This window comes from Eleutherodactylus coqui, chromosome 2, assembly GCF_035609145.1.
Source record: "Eleutherodactylus coqui strain aEleCoq1 chromosome 2, aEleCoq1.hap1, whole genome shotgun sequence".
NCBI classification, from domain to species: Eukaryota; Metazoa; Chordata; class Amphibia; order Anura; family Eleutherodactylidae; genus Eleutherodactylus; species Eleutherodactylus coqui.
Window position 1 is genome coordinate 7619608 of NC_089838.1, and position 20621 is coordinate 7640228.

At 48.7% G+C, this 20621-nt stretch overlaps 2 protein-coding genes across 3 annotated transcripts in view; both read left to right on the forward strand.

Moving 5' to 3' along the window:
- The window catches only part of LOC136611015 (E3 ubiquitin/ISG15 ligase TRIM25-like), a 47253-nt gene extending 43693 nt beyond the window's left edge, over window positions 1-3560 (forward strand). For both annotated transcript variants that reach the window (XR_010790213.1, XM_066590254.1), the window contains exon 2: window positions 3084-3560. Coding sequence is in view for 1 of the 2 variants with exons in the window: in XM_066590254.1 (XP_066446351.1) it covers window positions 3084-3100 (17 nt within the window). In the remaining variant the exon portion in view is untranslated. The remainder of the gene's footprint in view (window positions 1-3083) is intronic.
- A 3508-nt stretch (window positions 3561-7068) lies between these two features.
- Window positions 7069-11490, forward strand: LOC136611014 (E3 ubiquitin/ISG15 ligase TRIM25-like). Its single transcript, XM_066590253.1, has one exon. It carries the CDS (start codon window positions 7075-7077, stop codon window positions 8752-8754), a length of 1680 nt encoding a protein of 559 aa, XP_066446350.1. The 5' UTR covers window positions 7069-7074; the 3' UTR covers window positions 8755-11490.
- Window positions 11491-20621: the final 9131 nt, after the last annotated feature.

Here is a 20621-nt window from a genome sequence, read left to right on the forward strand (position 1 = left end):
GCCAATCAGCTCCCTTGTAAATTAACCCCCTCACCCTTCACCCCCCTTCTTTCTTGCTCACATTCCCAGCCTGTTAACCCTATCCTGCCTATTCCACTCCCTAACAACCCTGTCATGCAGGGCCTTCTCTCATGGGCCCTTACAGGGCCCGATCCGGCCCGTGCTTTATTCCTCCAAGCACTTAACAGTAGCAAGGTTTCCACCATAAGGACTTTGTCAAGCATACACATACATACAAGGGTCTCATATGAATAGTGATACAAATTACCATCAGTCATATAGGCCTCTCCCAAGATGAAGAGCCAATACCCTTCCATCATCACTGGTCAGCCTTCATCACAGCGTACAGACCCGTCATGGGTCACAGGCGCGGGAACATAGTCTCCAAATCCTGCGCAATAACAATCAAAGAAAATCTTCTATATACAGCAAGTAATAAATGTGTAAATATATTCACCCAAATGACAAATAGAGTCGTGGACAACCATCAGTTCATCCACAGAATGTGAAGCTTCAGAGAAAGGTCATCCAAATGGAAACTGATGTATAATAAAAAGGGAGGATATCCCAACCAGCCTGCAGGAACAGGAGCATATCTGCCACCATACAGTAGATTCCACATAGATTCGTACCTGCGTGGGGACCATAACACTGGCCAACAAAGGTTTTCTTGCATTTATATGAACACTTGTATTAGTATAATTTGCTGATTTCACATCTGCAGTTAGTTTTTTACTGTAAAAAATTGGGAGGGCGCCGTGGGTGAGTGGGGGGGAGAGGGAGAGAGAGAGGGCTCCCCCCCTGTTCCCCGCTGCTACCCCCTGCGCCGCCACGCCTCCCCCCGCCCCCCGGCGCCCCCCAAATCTTTTCACCCGAGTACTGAAGTACTTGAAAATCGCGGTGCTCGATCGAGAAATTACTCGAAACGAGTACGTTCGCTCATCTCTAGTAACGAACAACAGCTTTCTGACGGCCAATACAGTCGGCACTAGTTCTAGTGCGGTAGATATTTATGTTTATGTACTTGCCCAGGGCATCGCGTTTTATGGACCAGCAGTAGTCTGCCATCATGTTCTTATCCCATTGTCCTTGATATCTTTCCCCCATTGTACACAAGTCCTGATGGAAGCGTTCTCCCTGCTCATCACTAACATCCCCAAGGTTTTCTGGGAACTGATCGAGATGACTATTAAGGAAATGCAGCTTAAGGCCTCCTTCCCACGAACGGATTTCCGCCGCGTAATTCGCGGCGAAAATCCGCTGCGTTGCCCGCAGCTATTAGGTTCTATTGAACCTAATAGCACAATGCTCACGATGCGTAATTCCACCGCGGAATTACGCACCGCGATTTCTCCCGTCCTCACCCGCAGCATGCTCTATTTTCTGCGGGTGAGGACGGGCTGTACGCACTGACGGCTTCCATTGCAGTCAATGGAAGCCGTCCATTCACGCTATCTCCCGCTGTAACCAGCGGGAGATAGCGTGAAAAAACGCTTTCCCGCCCACCGCCGAGCGTCATATGACGCCAAATGACGCGGTCCGGCCGCGTCACGTGACACGGCCGGCCGTGCACGTGACACGGCTGGTGACGCGAGGGCGGTGGGCGGTGACGGGCGGTGACGCGCGGCGGTGGGCGGGGAAGCGATTTCACGCTATCTCCCGCAGGTAAGTATAGGGGCTCTGGGGGGCGCCGTGACGGGCTTCACAGCGGAATATTACGCTGCGGAGCCCGTCACGCTCGTGGGAAGGAGGCCTAACACTCGTGTTGCATCCAAGTTCACGAAAGGCCACTAACATTTCTTCAACAAGTTCCTCATAATGCTCAGCTTTTTTGTTACCAAGAAACTTTTTAGTAACTTCTACAGAGACGTCCATGCTGCCTGCTCCTTCCTATTCATCTGCTTGACAAATTTGTCATCACATAAAAAAACGCGAATTTGAGGACCGTTGAACACTCAAAAGATAAAGCTGGAAGTGCAGAAACAATATACTGGAGACAATCGCCATATGTATCCAATGCTCCCACAATCTGCTTCATCAGGCCAAGCTTGTGTGGAGTGGGGGGGGGGAATGATTCTGTCTCGACTGACGATAGGTTCGTTCACAATGTTTGCTTTTCCTATTCTAAGGTTTCCCTATATGGCCGCTTCTTCTGTACCCGGTGTTTTTCTCGAGCTCTGCTATCCCACATACATATGTAGCACGGATACTTGGGAAAACCTTTTTGTTGCCCAAGAAGAAAGTTACCCATTTTCATCTCCCCACAAATGATCCGGTTGCGCTCATGATATTTCAGTAGATCAGTTACTCTCCTGACATCATTGTACTCTTCTCGCAAATTCACAGAGTGTCCAACTGGAACTGGACCGTAGACGTTACCATTGTGCAAGAGAACACACTTTAAGCTACGCTTGGAGCTATCAAGAAACAATCGCCATTCTGTCGCACTGTGCGGGTTTATCCCTAATTCATGGAGAAGGCCTGGAATATCGGGAGAAAAAACAAAATCCTCAACTGTTGCTGAGCGATGTAGCAAATGTTTCTCCGGGAGTCTTGAGGCTAACAGCTCTGACGATGGCTTGGAGAGGCCCAAATCACAAAAAAAAAAAATTAAATGGGAAAGCATAGATTTTCCGACTAAAATAAAAAATAACACATTGCAAGAAAACTCTAGCATCCACAGAAGAACTGCCGGCAGATTTGAAATCAACATTAAAAATGCACCAGAAACAGTTAAAAAATCTCATGAACAGAAAATTCAAAAAAATGTGTTGGCCTTTTTGTTTCGTGCAAAGGCATGCCACGACTGAATGATGAATGAGGATTCATTCACTTTTCCTTTGTTATTCAGTTTATGTCTGCAGAAAACAATGATGGATCATTCTGTGTAGGGGGCCGGAATGATCCCTGGCCGCTCCACCTCCATTCACTAGTGATGAAGTAGAAGCGCCAATCATGAAAGGGCTGGGAGCTCTAATAAAGTGGCCATCAGTGTATGTCGTTAGTGTCACGGACTTGCCAATCTTTTGGTGACATTATTCTAGGATTTTGCAGATAATATTGTATTTTTTCCTTATTTCCAGGTGAAACTGGAGAGTAACTTCGCATCCATCATTTTTGCCATTTTAGTCTTGGAAGGACTTGGACGCTCTCTGGACCCAGACATTGATATACTGGAGGCAGCCAAACCTCTGCTGCTAAAGAGTGCTGCGTCTCTGATCTAGAACCTGGCAGGGCGCTAGAGATGCCCCGGATAGCAGGAATTCCTTATACCCTCAGTCCAGATGCTGGCAACGCCTGTTCAGGAGAGAAATCATATAGGAGGTCCCAGAATACCGTCTTCTCCAATGAAAAACTTTTTTTATTAAAAAAAAGAAACAAAGGGAACGGAGGACAAGTGAGGCGCAAATCAGTTGTAGCAAGTCCAAATGACAACTGATGGGGTGAACAATGCTCTGTAGTTAATGATCTCACCTGACGTGGCTGCACTAACATGTGCACAACTACATGAATCGTAGCGCCGTTTGTGCGCCGTAGAAACAAGACGCACTAAAAGATGGCGAAATGTCGTTTTTTTTTTTCATTTTACTCCACTTAGAATTTTTTAAAAGTTTTTCAGTACATTATATGATACTTTACATAGCACCATTGAAAAATACAACTCGTCCCGCAAAAAACAAGCCCTCATACAGCGACGTAGATGGATAAATAAAGGAGTTAAGATTTTTTAAAGAGGGGAGGAAAAAACAAAAATGGAAAAAGAAAAAGGGGGCCGCGTCATTAAGGGGTTAATTGGAAACAAGTCTGGCATCATAGTCATCGGGGCCTGAGGAGTTGCGCCTACAGACATGGTTTTTGCTTCACTACAGTACTTTTTCTTATTAAAGGTAACATCCACAGTAATTGTGTAACATATCTTTATAGGGGTTGAAACACTGGCTTCCTGCAGCCACCACTAGGGGGAGCTCACAACACCTGGAGTTACACAGCTTCTAGTGAACTCAATGGAAGCTGTAAAAACATCTATGCAGTAAATGTAGATTATCATGACACAGGGAACTGGATCTTAGCTCTCCAAAATCCATATATAGGGTACACAAACATTTAGGAAAACCCTCCTCATCGTACTTCCTTTGATGGTGGTTCACTGAAAACACCACATGAAAATCTGCAACTGCATCCCCCTCCTCCCCTCCTCCAGGGTCTTCTATTTACTTTTGAACACTACATAGATTTCTGTGGAGCCGGCTAGCAGGGAACGGGTAACTACAGGCTGCTTGTTGGTGAGGAAGATACTATTGTTGCCGATTTACATATATTACAATATTTAATATGTTATCATTCGCCACTGATTTAGGCAAAGAAAAAATATTGCTCAGTGCGCTTTAGGCTACAGCAGTGTTTCCCAACTGGGGTACCGCGGCTCTGCGGCTAGTGTTCTTGTATTCATTGTATTATGTTGCCACCCGCATATTCCGATGGCGACATAATGCAATGAATCCAAGAATACTAGCCGCGGAGCTGCAGCACCCCTGGTAGCCTCTCTGCACACAGCATAGTTTGTAAAAGCTGGCTCTGTTGCCGCTGGCTCTCTTGATGAAACGCCCCCAGCCAATCAGAAGCTGGGGGCGTGTTTCATTCACAGAGCTGGTGGCAACAGAGCCAGCCCGCGAGAACGGCGGCGCACACAGCTGCAGGGCACCGGCGACAGTGCTGGAGCACCGAGGTAAGCGGCTTTTTGCATGCCCCGGACTCCAGGGCCACATGTAAAGTGGTGGTGGTGCCCTATTCAGTAATTCCAGCAACCTGATGGGTTGTTTGGTGAATCAGCCAACCCAAACAACCAATCAGGTTGCTGGAATTGCTGAATAGGGCAGAAGTCTTGTGGAAAGAGTTAATATGCGGGGGGTAATGGGCGCATGTAAGGTGGTGGTTCTGGGTGCGTGGGGGGTAATGGGCGCATGTAAGGTGGTGGTGATGGGTGCGTGGGGGGGGGTAATGGGCGCATGTAAGGTGGTGGTAGGTGCGTGGGGGGGTGATGGACGCATGTAAGGTGCTGGTGGTGGGTGCGTGGGGGGGGGGGGGTGATGGGAGGCGTACAGGCCATGCAGCGCTCTTCTGGGAAACTTGCTGTACAAGTGGCAGATGGTACAACATTTTTTACAGCCGTCATATGAAGTTAAAAGCAAAACATTTATTATAGCATACCTAAAAACATCATCATTGAAGCAGACAGATAAAGAGGAACATTTTTACGTGTTTCAAGCCTCACAAACCAGGCTTTTCCTCATGATGTCATTATCAACCTTAGGCTGCATTCAGACGAACGTATATCGGCTTGGTTTTCACGCCGAGCCGATATACGTTGTCCTCATGTGCGGGGGGGGGGGGAGGCTGTAAGAGCCAGGAGCAGGAACTGAGCTCCTGCCCCCTCTCTGCCTCCTCTCCACCTCTCTGCACTATTTTTAATGGGGAGAGGCGGGTTGGGGGTGGGGCTAATTCACGGACATTAGCCCCGCCCCGTCCCGCCTCCTCTCATTGAAAATAGTGCAGAGGGGCGGAGAGGAGGCAGAGAGGGGGCGGGAGCTCAGTTCCTGCTTCTGGCTCTTCCAAGCTTCCCCCGCTGCAGATGAGGAGGACGTATATCGGCTCGGCGTGAAAACCGAGCCGATATACGTTCATGTGAATGCACCCTCATGCCTCTGGTTAGAAACAAACCCCTTCTATACATCTGGTGAATATTCAATCAATCACATTAAAAGCCTATTTGGATACAACGATTATCGCTCAAAAGATGTCTTTTGAGCGATAATCGTTGTGTGACTTTACAGCGCATGGTGAACTCTCAAACGATGAGCAATCACTTTGCGCTCCGAGTGGGGGATTCAACTCAATGTTTTAGCAATCACCTTGTACTGTAAAGGCACACAACAATTATTGCTCAAAAGCCACTCAAAAGACTGTTCTCTGCTTGGAGCGCCCCACTGTTATACAGCCGAGCACTCCGAGTGGGGGATGCAGAGGACAAGCGGGGCCGCTTGTCTTCTGCATCCATCTGTTCTCTGCTCGGAGCGCCCGGCTGGTATAAAGCTGAGCGCTCCTAGCGGGGGATGCAGAACACAACTGGACAGCTGTGTTCTTCATACCCCGCCTGTCTTCAGGGAGTGGGATATAGCTAAAACAATAGTATCAGCTGTATCCGGCTGTGAATTCCTGATAATGCTGATCGTTGTCTTTCAGCATGCTGAAAGAGAACGATCAGCGACGGCTTAATGAAAACCGCACAATGTCAGTGCAGTTATATACAACGATTATCGCTCAAAGGATGGCTTGAGCGAATTTTGAGCGAAAATCGTGTCTAAATCAGCCTTAAGAATCCCCATGACCTCAAATCAGCACGTCACATGTATTCTTAATGTGATTAGGTTGAGGCATGAAGTTGAGGAAGAGATCGGTTTGTGAGGCTTGAAACATGTAGGAGTCTCCCCTTTTTTGTCCATCTGCTTCTGTGAGGATGCCGTATAATAAAGGTCTGTTTGTAACATCTGAGTCCTGGAAGAAATCTTGTGTTTTGAAATTGGATGTTATTTTTACGCAGAACTTCTTTAAATTAAAATTCATTAAAGGCTCACGCCCCCGACCGTCGCAGGATACACCCGCGGATTTACGCAGAGGGAGTACTGCGGTGGTAAACCAAACGTGCCCGCTAGTAATCACGGAAAAATGTGCATTTTCCCGCGGTCCACATTAATACTATATTACTGGAGACCTCCCGCGGCGTAAATCCGCAGAAAATAGAACATGCTGCATTTTTTCTTACCGTTCGCGTAAATCCACGGTAAAATTCTGCATATCAGCATTGGCTGGCAGAAAAGCTATTAGGCTCAATAGAACGTAATACCTGAGGAATTCCGCCACGGATTTAAGCCGCGGAAACCGTGGTAAAATTCGGTCATGAGAGTGAGCCCTAAGTCGTACAATGCCTTTAAGGGGTTAAGTGAATGGGTGTGACGACAACTTTGCTGTTTATCCAGCATCAGACACGTTTAGTTTCATTTCCTCCTTCTGTCAGCCATGGCGTCTGCTGCTGTGAGAGACGAGCTGCTCTGCTCCATCTGTCTGAGCACTTATACAGATCCTGTAATGCTGAGATGTGGACACAACTTCTGCCGGGTCTGTATTCATCGTGTGCTGGATACACAGGACGAGGCTGGAGTTTATTCCTGTCCTGAATGCAGAGAGGAGTCTCAGGAGCGGCCGGCACTGATGAGGAACTTGGCTCTGCGTAACATCATGGAGAACTTCCTGATTACTCCTCCGACACAGACGGAAGCCGAGATCTTCTGCACTTACTGTGTGGACTCTCCTGTACCGGCTGCTAAATCCTGTCTGCTGTGTGAAGCTTCTCTGTGCGAGAAACACCTGAGAGTTCACAGCAAGTCAGCAGAACACGTCTTATGTGAGCCCAGCGCCAACCTGGGGAACAGGAAATGTTCTGTCCATAGGGAGCTTTTAAAGTACTTCTGTACTAAGGACGCCATCTGTATCTGTGTGTCCTGCAGTCTGGCCGGAGAACATCGGGATCATCAGGTGGAGATGCTGGATAAGGCCTCTGAGAAGAAGAAGGAGAGACTGAGAAATGTTCTCCAGCAACTAACCACAAGGAGAGAGGAGACTGAGGAAAGAGTCCGGAGTCTGGAGGAGCGCAGGAGAAAAGCTCCAGAAAAAGCATCTGGAGAAGCGGAGAGAGTGACTGCCCTGTGTAGAGACATCAGGAGACGGCTGGATGATCTGGAGAAGAGGGTCCTGAGCGAGATCTCCAGGCAGGAGAAGGAAGAGTCACTCTCACTCTCTGCTGTGATCCAGAAGCTGGAAATACAGAAGGACGAGCTGTCCAGGAAGATGAGACACATGGAGGAGCTGTGTAACATGACTGATCCACTGACTGTCTTACAGGAACCAGACACCGGGGACTTGTGTGATCCTGAGGACACGGGGGGACATGATGGAGGTGATGGAGATACGGGGGGACATGATGGAGGTGATGGGGACACAGAGGGACATGATGGAGGTGATGGGGACACGGGGGGACATGGTGAACCGCTTCATGATGTAGATGGTCCGGATGTGGCGGTGATCTCAGACACATTACACACATTATGTGACATAGTAACAGATATAAAGAGGGGGATCTATGTGGGGGATCCTGTAGACATATTACTGGATGTAAACACAGCTGGTGATTATATCCATATATCAGATGACCTGAAAACTGTAACCGGGACACAAGAGAACCAGAACCGTCCAGAAACAGCAGAGAGATTCCAGTATGATCAGGTGATGAGCAGGAGGGGATTCTCCTCAGGACGACATTACTGGGATGTGGAGGGCAGTGGATCAGGGGTGTGGATGGTGGGGATGTGTTACCCCAGTATAGACAGGAGGGAGCAGCAGTCATCCATTGGAGAGAATAACAAGTCCTGGTGTTTGAGGAAGTATTGGTTTAATAAGCAGTACTCAGTGATACATGACAGGAAAGAGATCCCGTTACCTCACATTATATCCAGTAATAGATTCAGGATCTGCCTGGATTATGGGGCCGGGCGGCTGTCCTTTTATGCGCTGTGTGACCCCATCAGACACTTACACACCTTCACTGCCTCCTTCACCGAGCCGCTTCATGCTCTATTATGGGTAGAAAGACCATTTCTTGGACTTAATGATATAACTAACAGTTTGAGAATCTGTAGCTAAGGAATCACAGTTGCTGTAAGGAATTCCCCAGAGCCCGGGGATGTAGAATATTCAATACAAAACATTTTGGTGATCTGTTAGGGTCTAATATGGAGGCTCCTCCGGGATCATTAGCCGGGGTTCACACAGGGCGGTTCTGCCGTGGTTTGCCATTGCAGAATCGCACTGCGGCAAAACCGCTGTGTTTGCAGCGCAATGCAGTGTAAATGTGTTCGGGCAAAAAGCTGTTCTCACAGGACGGAGTTTTTCCGCTTTGCCTCAGTGCGCAAATGCAGCTGCGGTACGGTTTTTCAAGACACAGCATGTCAATTCTTTTCCACAGTGCTTTTTTGTCCATAGACCTCTATAGACGCAGCAAAATCCGCACCAAAATACGCTGCAAAAGTAAAAAAGCGCTGTGGAAAATAAGCAACACAAAAATAACCTTTGAAGCCGTTTTGCCGCAGAAGCAGTTCTTGTGCAGCAAAGCCGCAACGGAAAAAAAACAGCAAAACTGCAACAAATCCCCCCTGTGTGAACCCAGCCTTAGGCCTCCTTCCCACGACCGGATATACGCCGCGTAATTCGCGGCGAAAATCCGCTGCGTTGCCCGCTGCTATTAGGTTCTATTGAACCTAATAGCACAATGCTCACGATGCGGAATTCCATCGCGGAATTCCGCACCGTGAAATCTCCCGTCCTCACCCGCGGCATGCTCTATTTTCCGCAAGTGTACGCGCTGACGGCTTCCATTGCAGTCAATGGAAGCTGTGCGTTCACGCTATCTCCCGCTGTAACACAGCGGAAGATAGCGTGAAAACGCTTTCCCGCCTACCGCCACCGCGTCATATAACGCGGCCGACGCGTCACATGACGCGGCGGCGGTGGGCGGGGAAGCGTCATGCAGGAGCGAAGACGCAGGACCCGCAGGTAAGTATGGGGTCTCTGGGGGGCGCCGTGACGGGCTTCGCCGCGGAATATTCCGCGGCGGAGCCCGTCACGCTCGTGTGAAGCCGGCCTTACTGTTATTAGTTTACTTCCTTGTACACCATTCTAGATCAGGGGGCCCCAACTCCAGCCTCCCCCCCCCCCTCACCCCCAACAGGTCATGTTTGCAGGATTTCCTCAGTCTTGCACAGGTGATGTAATTATTGTTGGTCCTCAGACATTGCCACAGGGGTTCTTACCATAGGATATCCTGAAAACATGACCTGTTGGGGTCCCTGAGGACTGGAGTTGGGGACCCCTGCTCTAGCAGGTCCAAAAAGTGACAGTGCAACACAACATACCGCCCAGATTGGACAGCAGCCTTGTCTGGTCATACGGAACACATTTTAGCATAAGGCCCCTTGAAATTGTTCTAAGCCCCCCATAGGGTATAATAAGCAGTGATTAATAAGTAACCATCTTTTTTGTGTCTCTGGCAACTCTTAGGTCTTATTCACAGGGGCAAGTGCGACTTAAGTCAGTGAAAAACTGACCGATTTCCCTGCGACAGTATGTGCGTTCTACTTCAGTTTTTGTTGTCTTTTTGTGTCATCCATCTTTCACAAACGTAAAAAAAAACCAGAACATGTTCCAATTACTGTGATTTAATACTCCTATTGACGTCAATGGGTGCCTGAAGATAAAGGCGGGCACACGCATGCCATATGAGTGCATTACAGCCAACACCCGGCGGCAACAGCTTCGATAAGTCACGGGGGTCATTGGAGCTTTTAACCCTTTAAATGCCGCTGTCAATGAGATCGCAGAAAGCCATGCGGGTGTCATGGCAGTCAGGGGCCTTCTGAAAGGCCCCAGGGCTGTAATGGCAGAATTCCTATGAAGTCATGACAACGGGGTGGCTTCATAGACTGCCTGCCTGATCGCTGTATGATGTAAGGCTATGGCATTACATAATACTACAGGAGCAATCAAAGCACCGCAAGTTGTTGTCTCCTCTGGGGACTAAAAAAAAAGTAAAAATAAGATCAATAAAGTTTTGCTCATTATTAAAAAAATAAATAAACGTTTAACCCCCCCTTTGCCAGATTTATAATAAAAGAATCTAAATAATAAAACAAAATACATATTTGCTATCGCTGCGTCCGTAAAAGTCTGATCTATCAAAGCAATGCATTATTTACCCCGCACGATGAATGTCGCCAATGCACGGACGCAGTGTCAGCAGCATCTGTGTTGCGGGGCGGATGGCTTCCATTGACTTCAATAGAAGCCGAGGAACCCATCCGTGCAGGAAAACCGCACAAAATGGGGCATGTTGCGGGTGTTTTCCTGCGTGTGCGATCCGCGCACCGGGGAAAAATGACATCTGCAGGTATTTAGTTACCAGCGGGTGCCCAATGATCCCCTATGGGCGCAGATCATGCGTGCGGGAGACCTGCGCAGATTTAATAAATCTATTTGCCCGTGGACATTGGGCCTTATTGGAGCTAACCGAAGAATGGCCACTGAATTAGAAGCAGAATCTTTATTTGTCGCAATGAGATTTGAAACGTTCTAAATAAATACTTTACAGTTTTGTAAATCTCTGCTTGCTGTTATACAATAGAATGACAGCAAGCAGAGATCTTGAAAACAGTAAAGAACTGTAAATAAGCTGAACTGGCAATAGACCAAAGATTGTGGTTGTGACATATTATAGTTATATAATATTTCTATTATTCTGGTGATTTGCTCTCGTCGTGTAATAATCCTGCTGTATCATATGTCATGTTACTGGCCGTATATAATAAAATAGACGTCTTTCCTGGATGTTATCACTGCTTTGTCATATGTTTCATAGTTCAGGAGATGCAGATGTAGCAGTCGCCCTGTGCCTGAGGTCGCCCCATAAGCAGGTGCCAGTATTACAATGTCACATGGTCGGTGGAGGCATGCTACACATATTACATGGAGCCCGGGAGCTTCAGTTTACATCTCAGATGATGGCCGTTGACCAGAGACTTGTGTTCCAGGTCCTTAGAGGATTAGTAACACTTCCAGCAATGTATTCAGTTTAGGAAGTCTACGTCACAACAATCCCAATAGATTTAACACAAAAACAGTTTATTTCTAGTTGTTGCCAGCAGGGGGCAGATTGTTCTTTAAGTTGAACATCTGAATTCTCTCCCATTATGGCTTCTTCATCAAACAGAATATAATGACGGAGCTCACCTGATCGTGACGCCACATGTAATAAGCTGGGGCATGGCCACATCAGGCTCTTCACTTTAGGAGACAGCCACCTGACAAAAGGTGATGGGTATCACCAACTGCCTCTTTAAACTCTTAACCCCTTAGTGACTGTAAGGGGTTAATTTTGTTGCTAAGCTATCAAAATAAGAATAAATAGTTGAAAAACAAAGTATGCTTTGGTTAGTGGAGACAGGAACCAGTTGGTTGAGAACTGATTTCTCTGAGCTTCTCAAGGTCTTGCTTATCTCTTGTAACTGGACGCAGCGGACCACGGACACCTGTGCTAGACTAACAGGATGTTCTGTCTCTAAGTTTCTAAAACAATAGTTCATTAAGAAAGAATGGGTTTCTGCAATAATATGCTGACTGTAAGATAACCGCCTCCTGCATGGGCGATGGTCTATATAATCTGATGTGTTGGCTTCAATAAAGCAGAATTCATTCTGATTACACTACACTGCGTGTGGTGTCATTTTATGTCTTCTCCGAGTACTCGCTGATCGGTTATATTGATTTGGACCCGGGCAACATCAGCAGTGGTCTCCCTTGAAAGACCCCCTACAGTTTACTTGGCGCCCAGAATGTGGGGCGGAGTTTATTCTTTACCTGCAGCCGATATTTGACGACGCCAACTGCCAACGCCACGGGACCAGGATCACGGGACCCCAGACTCCAAAAATCACCGGTGAAAGGTAGGCTCTTGACTTGCCACTTTGATTCTGGGTTCCCCTGACTTTGGGCTCATTGTTGACAGAAGGTTAGTCGCTGCATGTATTTTTTTTTTTTCCTCCGCCATGTTTTAATGTATGATGTTCATAAAACTGTAATAGACTGAAGAACTCATACACTGTTGTTTTATGCCATGTTGCCTGAGGGAATTCTTGAAGTTTCTGTACTGATTGTTTGTATCACGTTGGCAATAGAGATGAGCGAACGTACTCGTCCGAGCTTGATGCTCGGGCGAATATTAGCGTGTTCGGGATGCTCGTTACTCGTAACGAGTACCACGCGATGTTCGGGTTACTTTCACTTTCATCTCTGAGACGTTAACGCGCTTTTCTGGCCAATTGAAAGACAGGGAAGGCATTTCAACTTCCCCTGTGATGTTCCAGCCCCCTGCTGTGAGTGGCTGGGGAGATCAGATGTCACCCGAGTATAAAGGTCGGCCCCTCCCGCGGCTCGCCTCAGATGCCTTGTGAGATAGCTGAGGGACAGTACTATAGTGTTGGAGCTGCTGTAGGGAGAGCGTTAGGAGTTAGTGTAGGCTTCAAGAACCCCAACGGTCCTTCTTAGGGCCACATCTAACAGTGTGCAGTAGTGTGGAGGCTGCTGTTAGCAGTGTTGCACATTTTTTTTTTTTTCCAAATCGGCCGTGCAGAGCATTGCGCCCTGCAGTAATACTACAGGGACAGAATTGTGTAGGCAGGGCCAGAAGACATATTTTATTGATTGAATATACGCAGTGGGCCTTTCCTTTAAAAAAAAAGGGCAAAAATTCTATTTGGCCTGCAGGCTTGCGCCAAATTATTTCCTGGCTGGGAAATCACCGCTCTGCTGCAGTTAATAACACTGCAGTTCTGTGACACACAGCAGGGCCACACAACACATTTATTAATTGATTGAATATAGTCAGTGGGCCTTTCCTTTTAAAAAAAAAGGGCCCAAAAATTCTATTTGGCCTGCCTCTGACAGTCCTCAGCGTTCTGAGTACGTGTGTGCTGGGTGGAGAACTTAAACAAAAATCATACGCAGCCAGCTAAGTTTAACAGCAGGCTTGCGCCAATTTATTTCCTGGCTGGGAAATCACCGCTCTGCTGCAGTTAATAGCACTGCAGTTCTGTGACACACAGCAGGGCCACAACACATTATTGATTAAATATAGTCAGTGGGCCTTTCCTTTTAAAAAAAAGGGCAAAAAAATTCTATTTGGCCTGCCTCTGACAGTCCTCAGCGTTCTGGGTACGTGTGTGCTGGTTGGAGAAGGTAAAAAAAATCATACGCAGCCAGCTAAGTTTAACAGCAGGCTTGCGCCAATTTATTTCCTGGCTGGGAAATCACCGTTCTGCTGCAGTTAATAACAGTGCAAGACTGCAGTTCTGTGACACACTGCAGGGCCACAACACATTTATTATTGATTGAATATAGGCAGTGGGCCTTTCCTTTAAAAAAAAAGGGAAAAAATTCTATTTGGCCTGCAGGCTTGCGCCAATTTATTTCCTGGCTGGGAAATCAAATCACTGGTAATACACCATGCTGAGGGGTAGGGGTAGGCCTATAGGACGTGAACGCGGGCGAGGACGCGGAGGCCCAAGTCAGGGTGTGGGCACAGGCCGAGCCAGTGCGGTGGCCAGGGGTAGAGGCAGGGCCAGACCGAATAATCCACCAACTGGTTCCCAAAGCGCCCCCTCGCGCCATGCCACCCTGCAGAGGTCAAGGTGCTCTACGGTGTGGCAGTTTTTCACAGAGACGCCAGACGACCGACGAACAGTGGTGTGCAACCTTTGTCGCGCCAAGATCAGCTGGGGAGGCACCACCAACAGCATGCGCAGGCATATGATGGCCAAGCACCCCACAAGGTGGGACGATGCCCGTTCACCGCCTCCGGTTTGCACCACTGCCTCTCCCCCTGTGCCCCAACCTGCCACTGAGATCCAACCCCCCTCTGAGGACACAGGCAGTACCGTCTCCTGGCCTGCACCCACACCCTCACCTCCGCTGTCCTCGGCCCCATCCAGCAATGTCTCTCAGCGCAGCGTCCAGACGTCGCTAGCGCCACTGTTTGAGCGCAAGCGCAAGTACGACGCCACGCACCCGCACGCTCAAGCGTTAAACGTGCACATTGCAAAATTGATCAGCCTAGAGATGCTGCCGTATAGGCTTGTGGAAACGGAGGCTTTCAAAAGCATGATGGCAGCGGCGGCCCCGCGCTACTCGGTTCCCAGTCGCCACTACTTTTCGCGATGTGCCGTCCCAGGCCTGCACGACCACGTCTCCCGCAACATTGTACGCACACTCACCAACGCGGTTATTGCCAAGGTCCACTTAACAACAGACATGTGGACAAGCACAGGCGGGCAGGGCCACTATATCTCCCTGACGGCACATTGGGTGAATTTACTGGAGGCTGGGACAGAGTCAGAGCCTGGGACCGCTCACGTCCTACCCACCGCCCGAATTGTGTGCCCCAGCTCGGTGGTGGTATCTACGGGGGTGTATGCTTCCTCCACTAAAGCACCCTCCTCCTCCTCCTCCTCCGCAACTTCTGTCTCGCAATCAAGATGTGTCAGCAGCAGCACGTCGCCAGCAGTCGGTGTCACGCGGCGTGGCAGCACAGCGGTGGCCAAGCGTCAGCAGGCCGTGCTGAAACTACTCAGCTTAGGAGAAAAGAGGCACACGGCCCACGAACTGCTGCAGGGTCTGACAGAGCAGACCGACCGCTGGCTTGCGCCGCTGAGCCTCCAACCGGGCATGGTCGTGTGTGACAATGGCCGTAACCTGGTGGCGGCTCTGCAGCTCGGCAGCCTCACGCACGTGCCATGCCTGGCCCATGTCTTTAATTTGGTGGTTCAGCGCTTTCTGAAAAGCTACCCCCACTTGTCATACCTGCTCGGAAAGGTGCGCCAGCTCTGCGCACATTTCCGCAAATCCCACACGCACGCTGCCACCCTGCGGACCCTGCAACATCGGTTTAATCTGCCAGTGCACCGACTGCTGTGCGACGTGCCCACACAGTGGAACTCTACGCTCCACATGTTGTCCAGACTCTATGAGCAGCGTAGAGCTATAGTGGAATACCAACTCCAACTTGCGCGGCGCAGTGGGAGTCAGCCTCCTCAATTATTTACAGAAGATTGCCCTGGTTGGGAGCCATCTGCCAGGTCCTTGGAAAATTTGAGGAGTCTACCCAGGTGGTGAGCGGCGATGCTGCAATCATTAGCGTCACCATTCCTCTGCTATGCCTCTTGAGAAGTTCCCTGCAAAGCATAAAGGCAGACGCTTTGGAATCAGAAACAGAGGCGGGGGAAGACAGTATGTCGCTGGATAGTCAGAGAGATGTCTATATCTCAGCGCGTTGAGGAGGAGGAGCATGAGGAGAAGGGGGAAGAGACAGCTTGGCCCACTGCTGAGGGGACAGATTCTGCTTGCCTGTCATCCTTTCAGCGTGTATGGCCAGAGGAGGAGGAGGATCCTGAAAGTGATCTTCCTAGTGAGGACAGCCATGTGTTGCATACAGGTACCCTGGCACACATGGCTGACTTCATGTTAGGATGCCTTTCTCGTGACCCTCGCGTTACACGCATTCTGGCCACTACGGATTACTGGGTGTACACACTGCTCGATCCACGGTATAAGGAGAGCCTTTGCACTCTCATTCCCGAAGAGGAAAGGGGTTCAAGAATGATGCTATACCACAGGGCGCTGGTGGATAAACTGATGGTAAACTTCCCATCCGACAGCGCTAGTGGCCGAAGGCGCATTTCCGCGGCCCAGGTAGCAGGGGAGGCGCAGAGATCAGGCAGCATGTACAGCGCAGGCAGGGGAACACTCTCTAAGGCCTTTGACAGCTTTATGGCTCCCCAGCAAGACTGTGTCACCGCTCCCCAGTCAAGGCTGAGTCGGCGGGAGCACTGTAAAAGGATGGTGAGGGAGTACGTAGCCGATTGCAGCACCGTCCTCGGTGACGCCTCTGCCCCCTACAACTACTGGGTGTTGAAGCTGGACACGTGGCCTGAACTCACGCTGTATGCCCTGGAGGTGCTTGCTTGTCCTGCGGCTAGCGTCTTGTCAGAGAGTGTGTTTAGTGCGGCTGGGGGAATCATCACAGATAAGCGTACCCGCCTGTCAACCGACAGTGCCGACAGGCTTACACTCATCAAGATGAACAAAGCCTGGATTTCACCAGACTTCTCTTCTCCACCAGCGGACAGCAGCGATGCCTAAGCAATACGTAGGCTGCACCCGTGGATGGAAGCATCGTTCTCTCTCACCATCCAAAACGGGGACATTTCTGCTTCATCAATCTGTGTATAATATTCCTCCTCCTCCTCCTGCTCCTCCTCCTGAAACCTCACGTAATCACGCCGAACGGGCAATTTTTCTTAGGGCCACAAGGCTCACTCATATAATTTTTCTAAACAATTTTTATACGTTTCAATGCTCTTAAAAGCGTTGGAACTTTAACTTGAACCAATTTTTCGTTCAACTGGGCTGCCTCCAGGCCTAGTTACCACTTAAGCCACATTAACCAAAGCGATTAATGGGTTTCACCTGCCATCTTGGTTGGGCATGGCCAATTTTTTCTGAGGTACATTAGTACTGTTGGTACACCAATTTTTTTGGGCCCTCACCTACAGTGTAATCATAGTAATTTCTATGTTCTTCGCCTGCACTCATGGTACGGAAAGGTGTGTGGGGTTGGCCTACACTTTAGCTACATAAATGTAACTGGGGCCTTGTCTATACTGCAGCTACTGAAATGTGAAAGAGACTGTTATCTCCCTAAACTGCTGCAATGGGAATGTTACTGGGGCCTGTCTTGAGTGCTACTATTACTGAAATGGAACTAAGACTGCGCTCCCCCTATACTGCTGCTAGTGATATGTTAGTGGGGCCTGTCCCTAATGCTACCGCTGAAATGTTAATAATTCTGGGCTCTGCCTATACCGCTGCTAATGGTATGTCACTGGGGTGTGGAAACAGAGGCTTCACAAAGACATGATGGCGGCGAGGCCATTTCCCACCAACGCTGTTACTGTTAAGGTGCATATAACCACGGACACGTGTAGAGGACACATAGTGCCTCCAAAACATCCCCCTCCTCCTCCAACAATGAAAACATTCTTGGCAAATACCTTTGCATTGGTCCGTCTGGTGGCAGTCCAAGAATTTCACCTTTAACGACACAACAAGAGAGCACCACCACCATCCCCCCGCCACGGCCCACTTAATCCTGGCCACATTCCGAAAACCAACTACATAAAACCGCGCTACTAGGTCCGCAGTCACCACCACATTACCACCAACGAGGTTACTGTTAAGGTACATATTACCAGTCTGACTGGGGCATGCAGTGTGGGCCGAAGCCCACCTGCATTAAGCACGACATTACTACCTCAGCTGTGTTGGGCAATGCAATGGGATATTTTTATGTACTACCGGTGGGTTCCAGGGAGCCACCCATGCTGTAGGTGCACACGGAGTTTAACCTACATCTGTCCACTTGTAAAGAACCCCAGTCAGACTGGGGCATGCAGTGTGGACCGAAGCCCACCTGTATTAAGCACGACATTACTACCTCAGCTGTGTTGGGCAATGCAATGGGATATTTTTATGTACCGCCGGTGGCTTCCTGGCACCCACCCATGCTGTGGGTCCACAGGGAGTTGTTACTACATCTGTCCACTTGTAAAGAACCCCAGTGTGACTGGGGCATGCAGTGTGGGCCGAAGCCCACCTGCATTAACCACGACATTACCTCAGCTGTGATGGGCACTGCAATGGGATACATTTATGTACAGCGGGTGGGTTCCAGGGAGCCACCCATGCTGTGGGTGCACACGGAATTCCCATTGCGGAGTTGTACCTGCCTGTGACTATTTATAAAAAACCGCGGTCTGACTGGGGCATGCAGACACCTTGACAGAATGAATAGTGTGTGGCACATAGGTTCCCCATTGCTATGCCCACGTGTGCAGCTCCAGATGGAGGTGGCACAGGATTGGATTTCTCATTGCTTCTGTACAGCATTGTGGACTATCGCCCCGCCCCTTTTATGGGGGGGGGGGGGGTCGCTGCCTAGCCATGCCAACCCTCTGCAGTGTGTGCCTGGTTTTCCTGTGGCAGACACACTTATAAATAGACATGAGGGTGGCGTGGCATGAGGGCAGCTGAAGGCTGGGCAGGGACAGTTTGGTGTGCGCTGTGGACACTGGGTCGTGGGGGGGGTGGTTGGTCAGCATGTAACCCAGGAGAAGTGGCAGCGGAGTGTCATGCAGGCAGTGATTGTGCTTTGTTGGAGGTAGTGTGGTGCTTAGCTAAGGTATGCCATGCTAATGAGGGCTTTTCAGAAGTAAAAGTTGTTGGGAGGGGGGGGGGGGCCCACTCTTGCCGGTATTGTGACTTAATAGTGGGACCTGTGAACTTGAGATGCAGCCCAACATGTAGCCCCTCGCCTGCCCTATCCGTTGCTGTGTCGTTCCCATCACTTTCTTGAATTGCCCAGATTTTCACACATGAAAACCTTAGCGAGCATCAGCGAAATACAAAAATGCTCGGGTCGCCCATTGACTTCAATGGGGTTCGTTACTCGAAACGAACCCTCGAGCATCGCGATAATTTCGTCCCGAGTAACGAGCACCCGAGCATTTTGGTGCTCGCTCATCTCTAGTTGGCAATTATCTGTTTTTGTTGGCTTTGTTATAATATCACCAAAAGTTCCCTGAGAGGTGAAGTGTGGTCTCCCCTGAACCCTCCAAAGTAATCTGTGTGATTGCTGGAAGACGCTGTAAAACTATTCCAGGACAAGGAAGACTGTGTGTCCTCCTAAAAAGTACTGTGTGATATAGTGTCCTGAATACTTAGTGAAGAATAGTGAGCATATTAAGATGGGGGCAGAACAGTCTAAAACCTATCTTACTCCTATCGAAATAATAAGAGAGAGGGAGGGGGAGGATATCAGTAAACAAGCCTATAAGATATACAGACAAATAGGACTTAAAAAGGCGGGAACCTTCAATTGAATTTTGGTCCCAATTTAAAGATAAAAATGCTAAAATGCTACGTGACTTAAAGCTGGAAAAAGGTATCAAGGCCATAATAGACTTATCTAGGAAAGCCCAAGACGAACACTGGGACACGGAGGCCAGGGAAGGTATAGTTGTTTATTGTCCTCTGGCCCGTCCACCAACCCCGTCAATTCCTACGAGTCTTTATCCAAACCTTGCAGAAGAACTTCCACCTGCCTACCCAACTCCCGCATCTTCTACGGCTCCCCCAGCACCGGACAATAATCCTTTCAGGGGTCCGGCTTGGGATTGTCCCAGTTGCGGGCAGCAGAATCCCTGCTATCGGGAAGATTGTCTTGCTTGTCGGGGCCCCAGACCCCGCGGACAATGTGTCCCCGGCAATAGGCCCCCTTCTAATGTTACCCACCAAATGTTCCCCGTAACCTCCACCACTACCACGGGAAAAGGTGTCACGGCTAACGTAGATGTTACTACTGCTGAAGAAGGAGCTGCTGGACCCGGGCAACATCAGCAGTGGTCTCCCTTGAAAGACCCCCTACAGTGACCAAGCCTGTTTGTGCCTTAGTGACGGAGCCAAATTTTGAAAATTTGACAAGTGTCTCTATAACATAGAATAACTCTGTAAAGTTTTGCATATCCCAGTGATTCTGTCATGTTTTTTCGCCACATGTTGTACTTCATTTAGGTAGTAAAAATAGACTGATAGGATTTGTGAATATTTATTAAAAGTGCCAAAATTGGGAACATTTTGAAAAAAATGTTATTTATTTCACATTTTCAACTGTAATATCTCAAATATGTGCAAACATACTGTACAATTTTTTTTTGCTAAGATATATATTTCCATCTGTTTACTTTATTCTGGCTCACATTTGAAAACTTTGTTTTGTTTTTTAACCATTTAGGAGATGTTCAAATTTAACATTACTTATCGACATTTTGAGGAAAACTTTGTTTTCCTGC

What these genes read in the sequence shown, in the direction of transcription:
- LOC136611014 (XM_066590253.1), top strand. Translation starts at nt 7,075, where the DNA reads ATGGCGTCTGCTGCTGTGAGAGACGAGCTGCTCTGCTCCATCTGTCTG.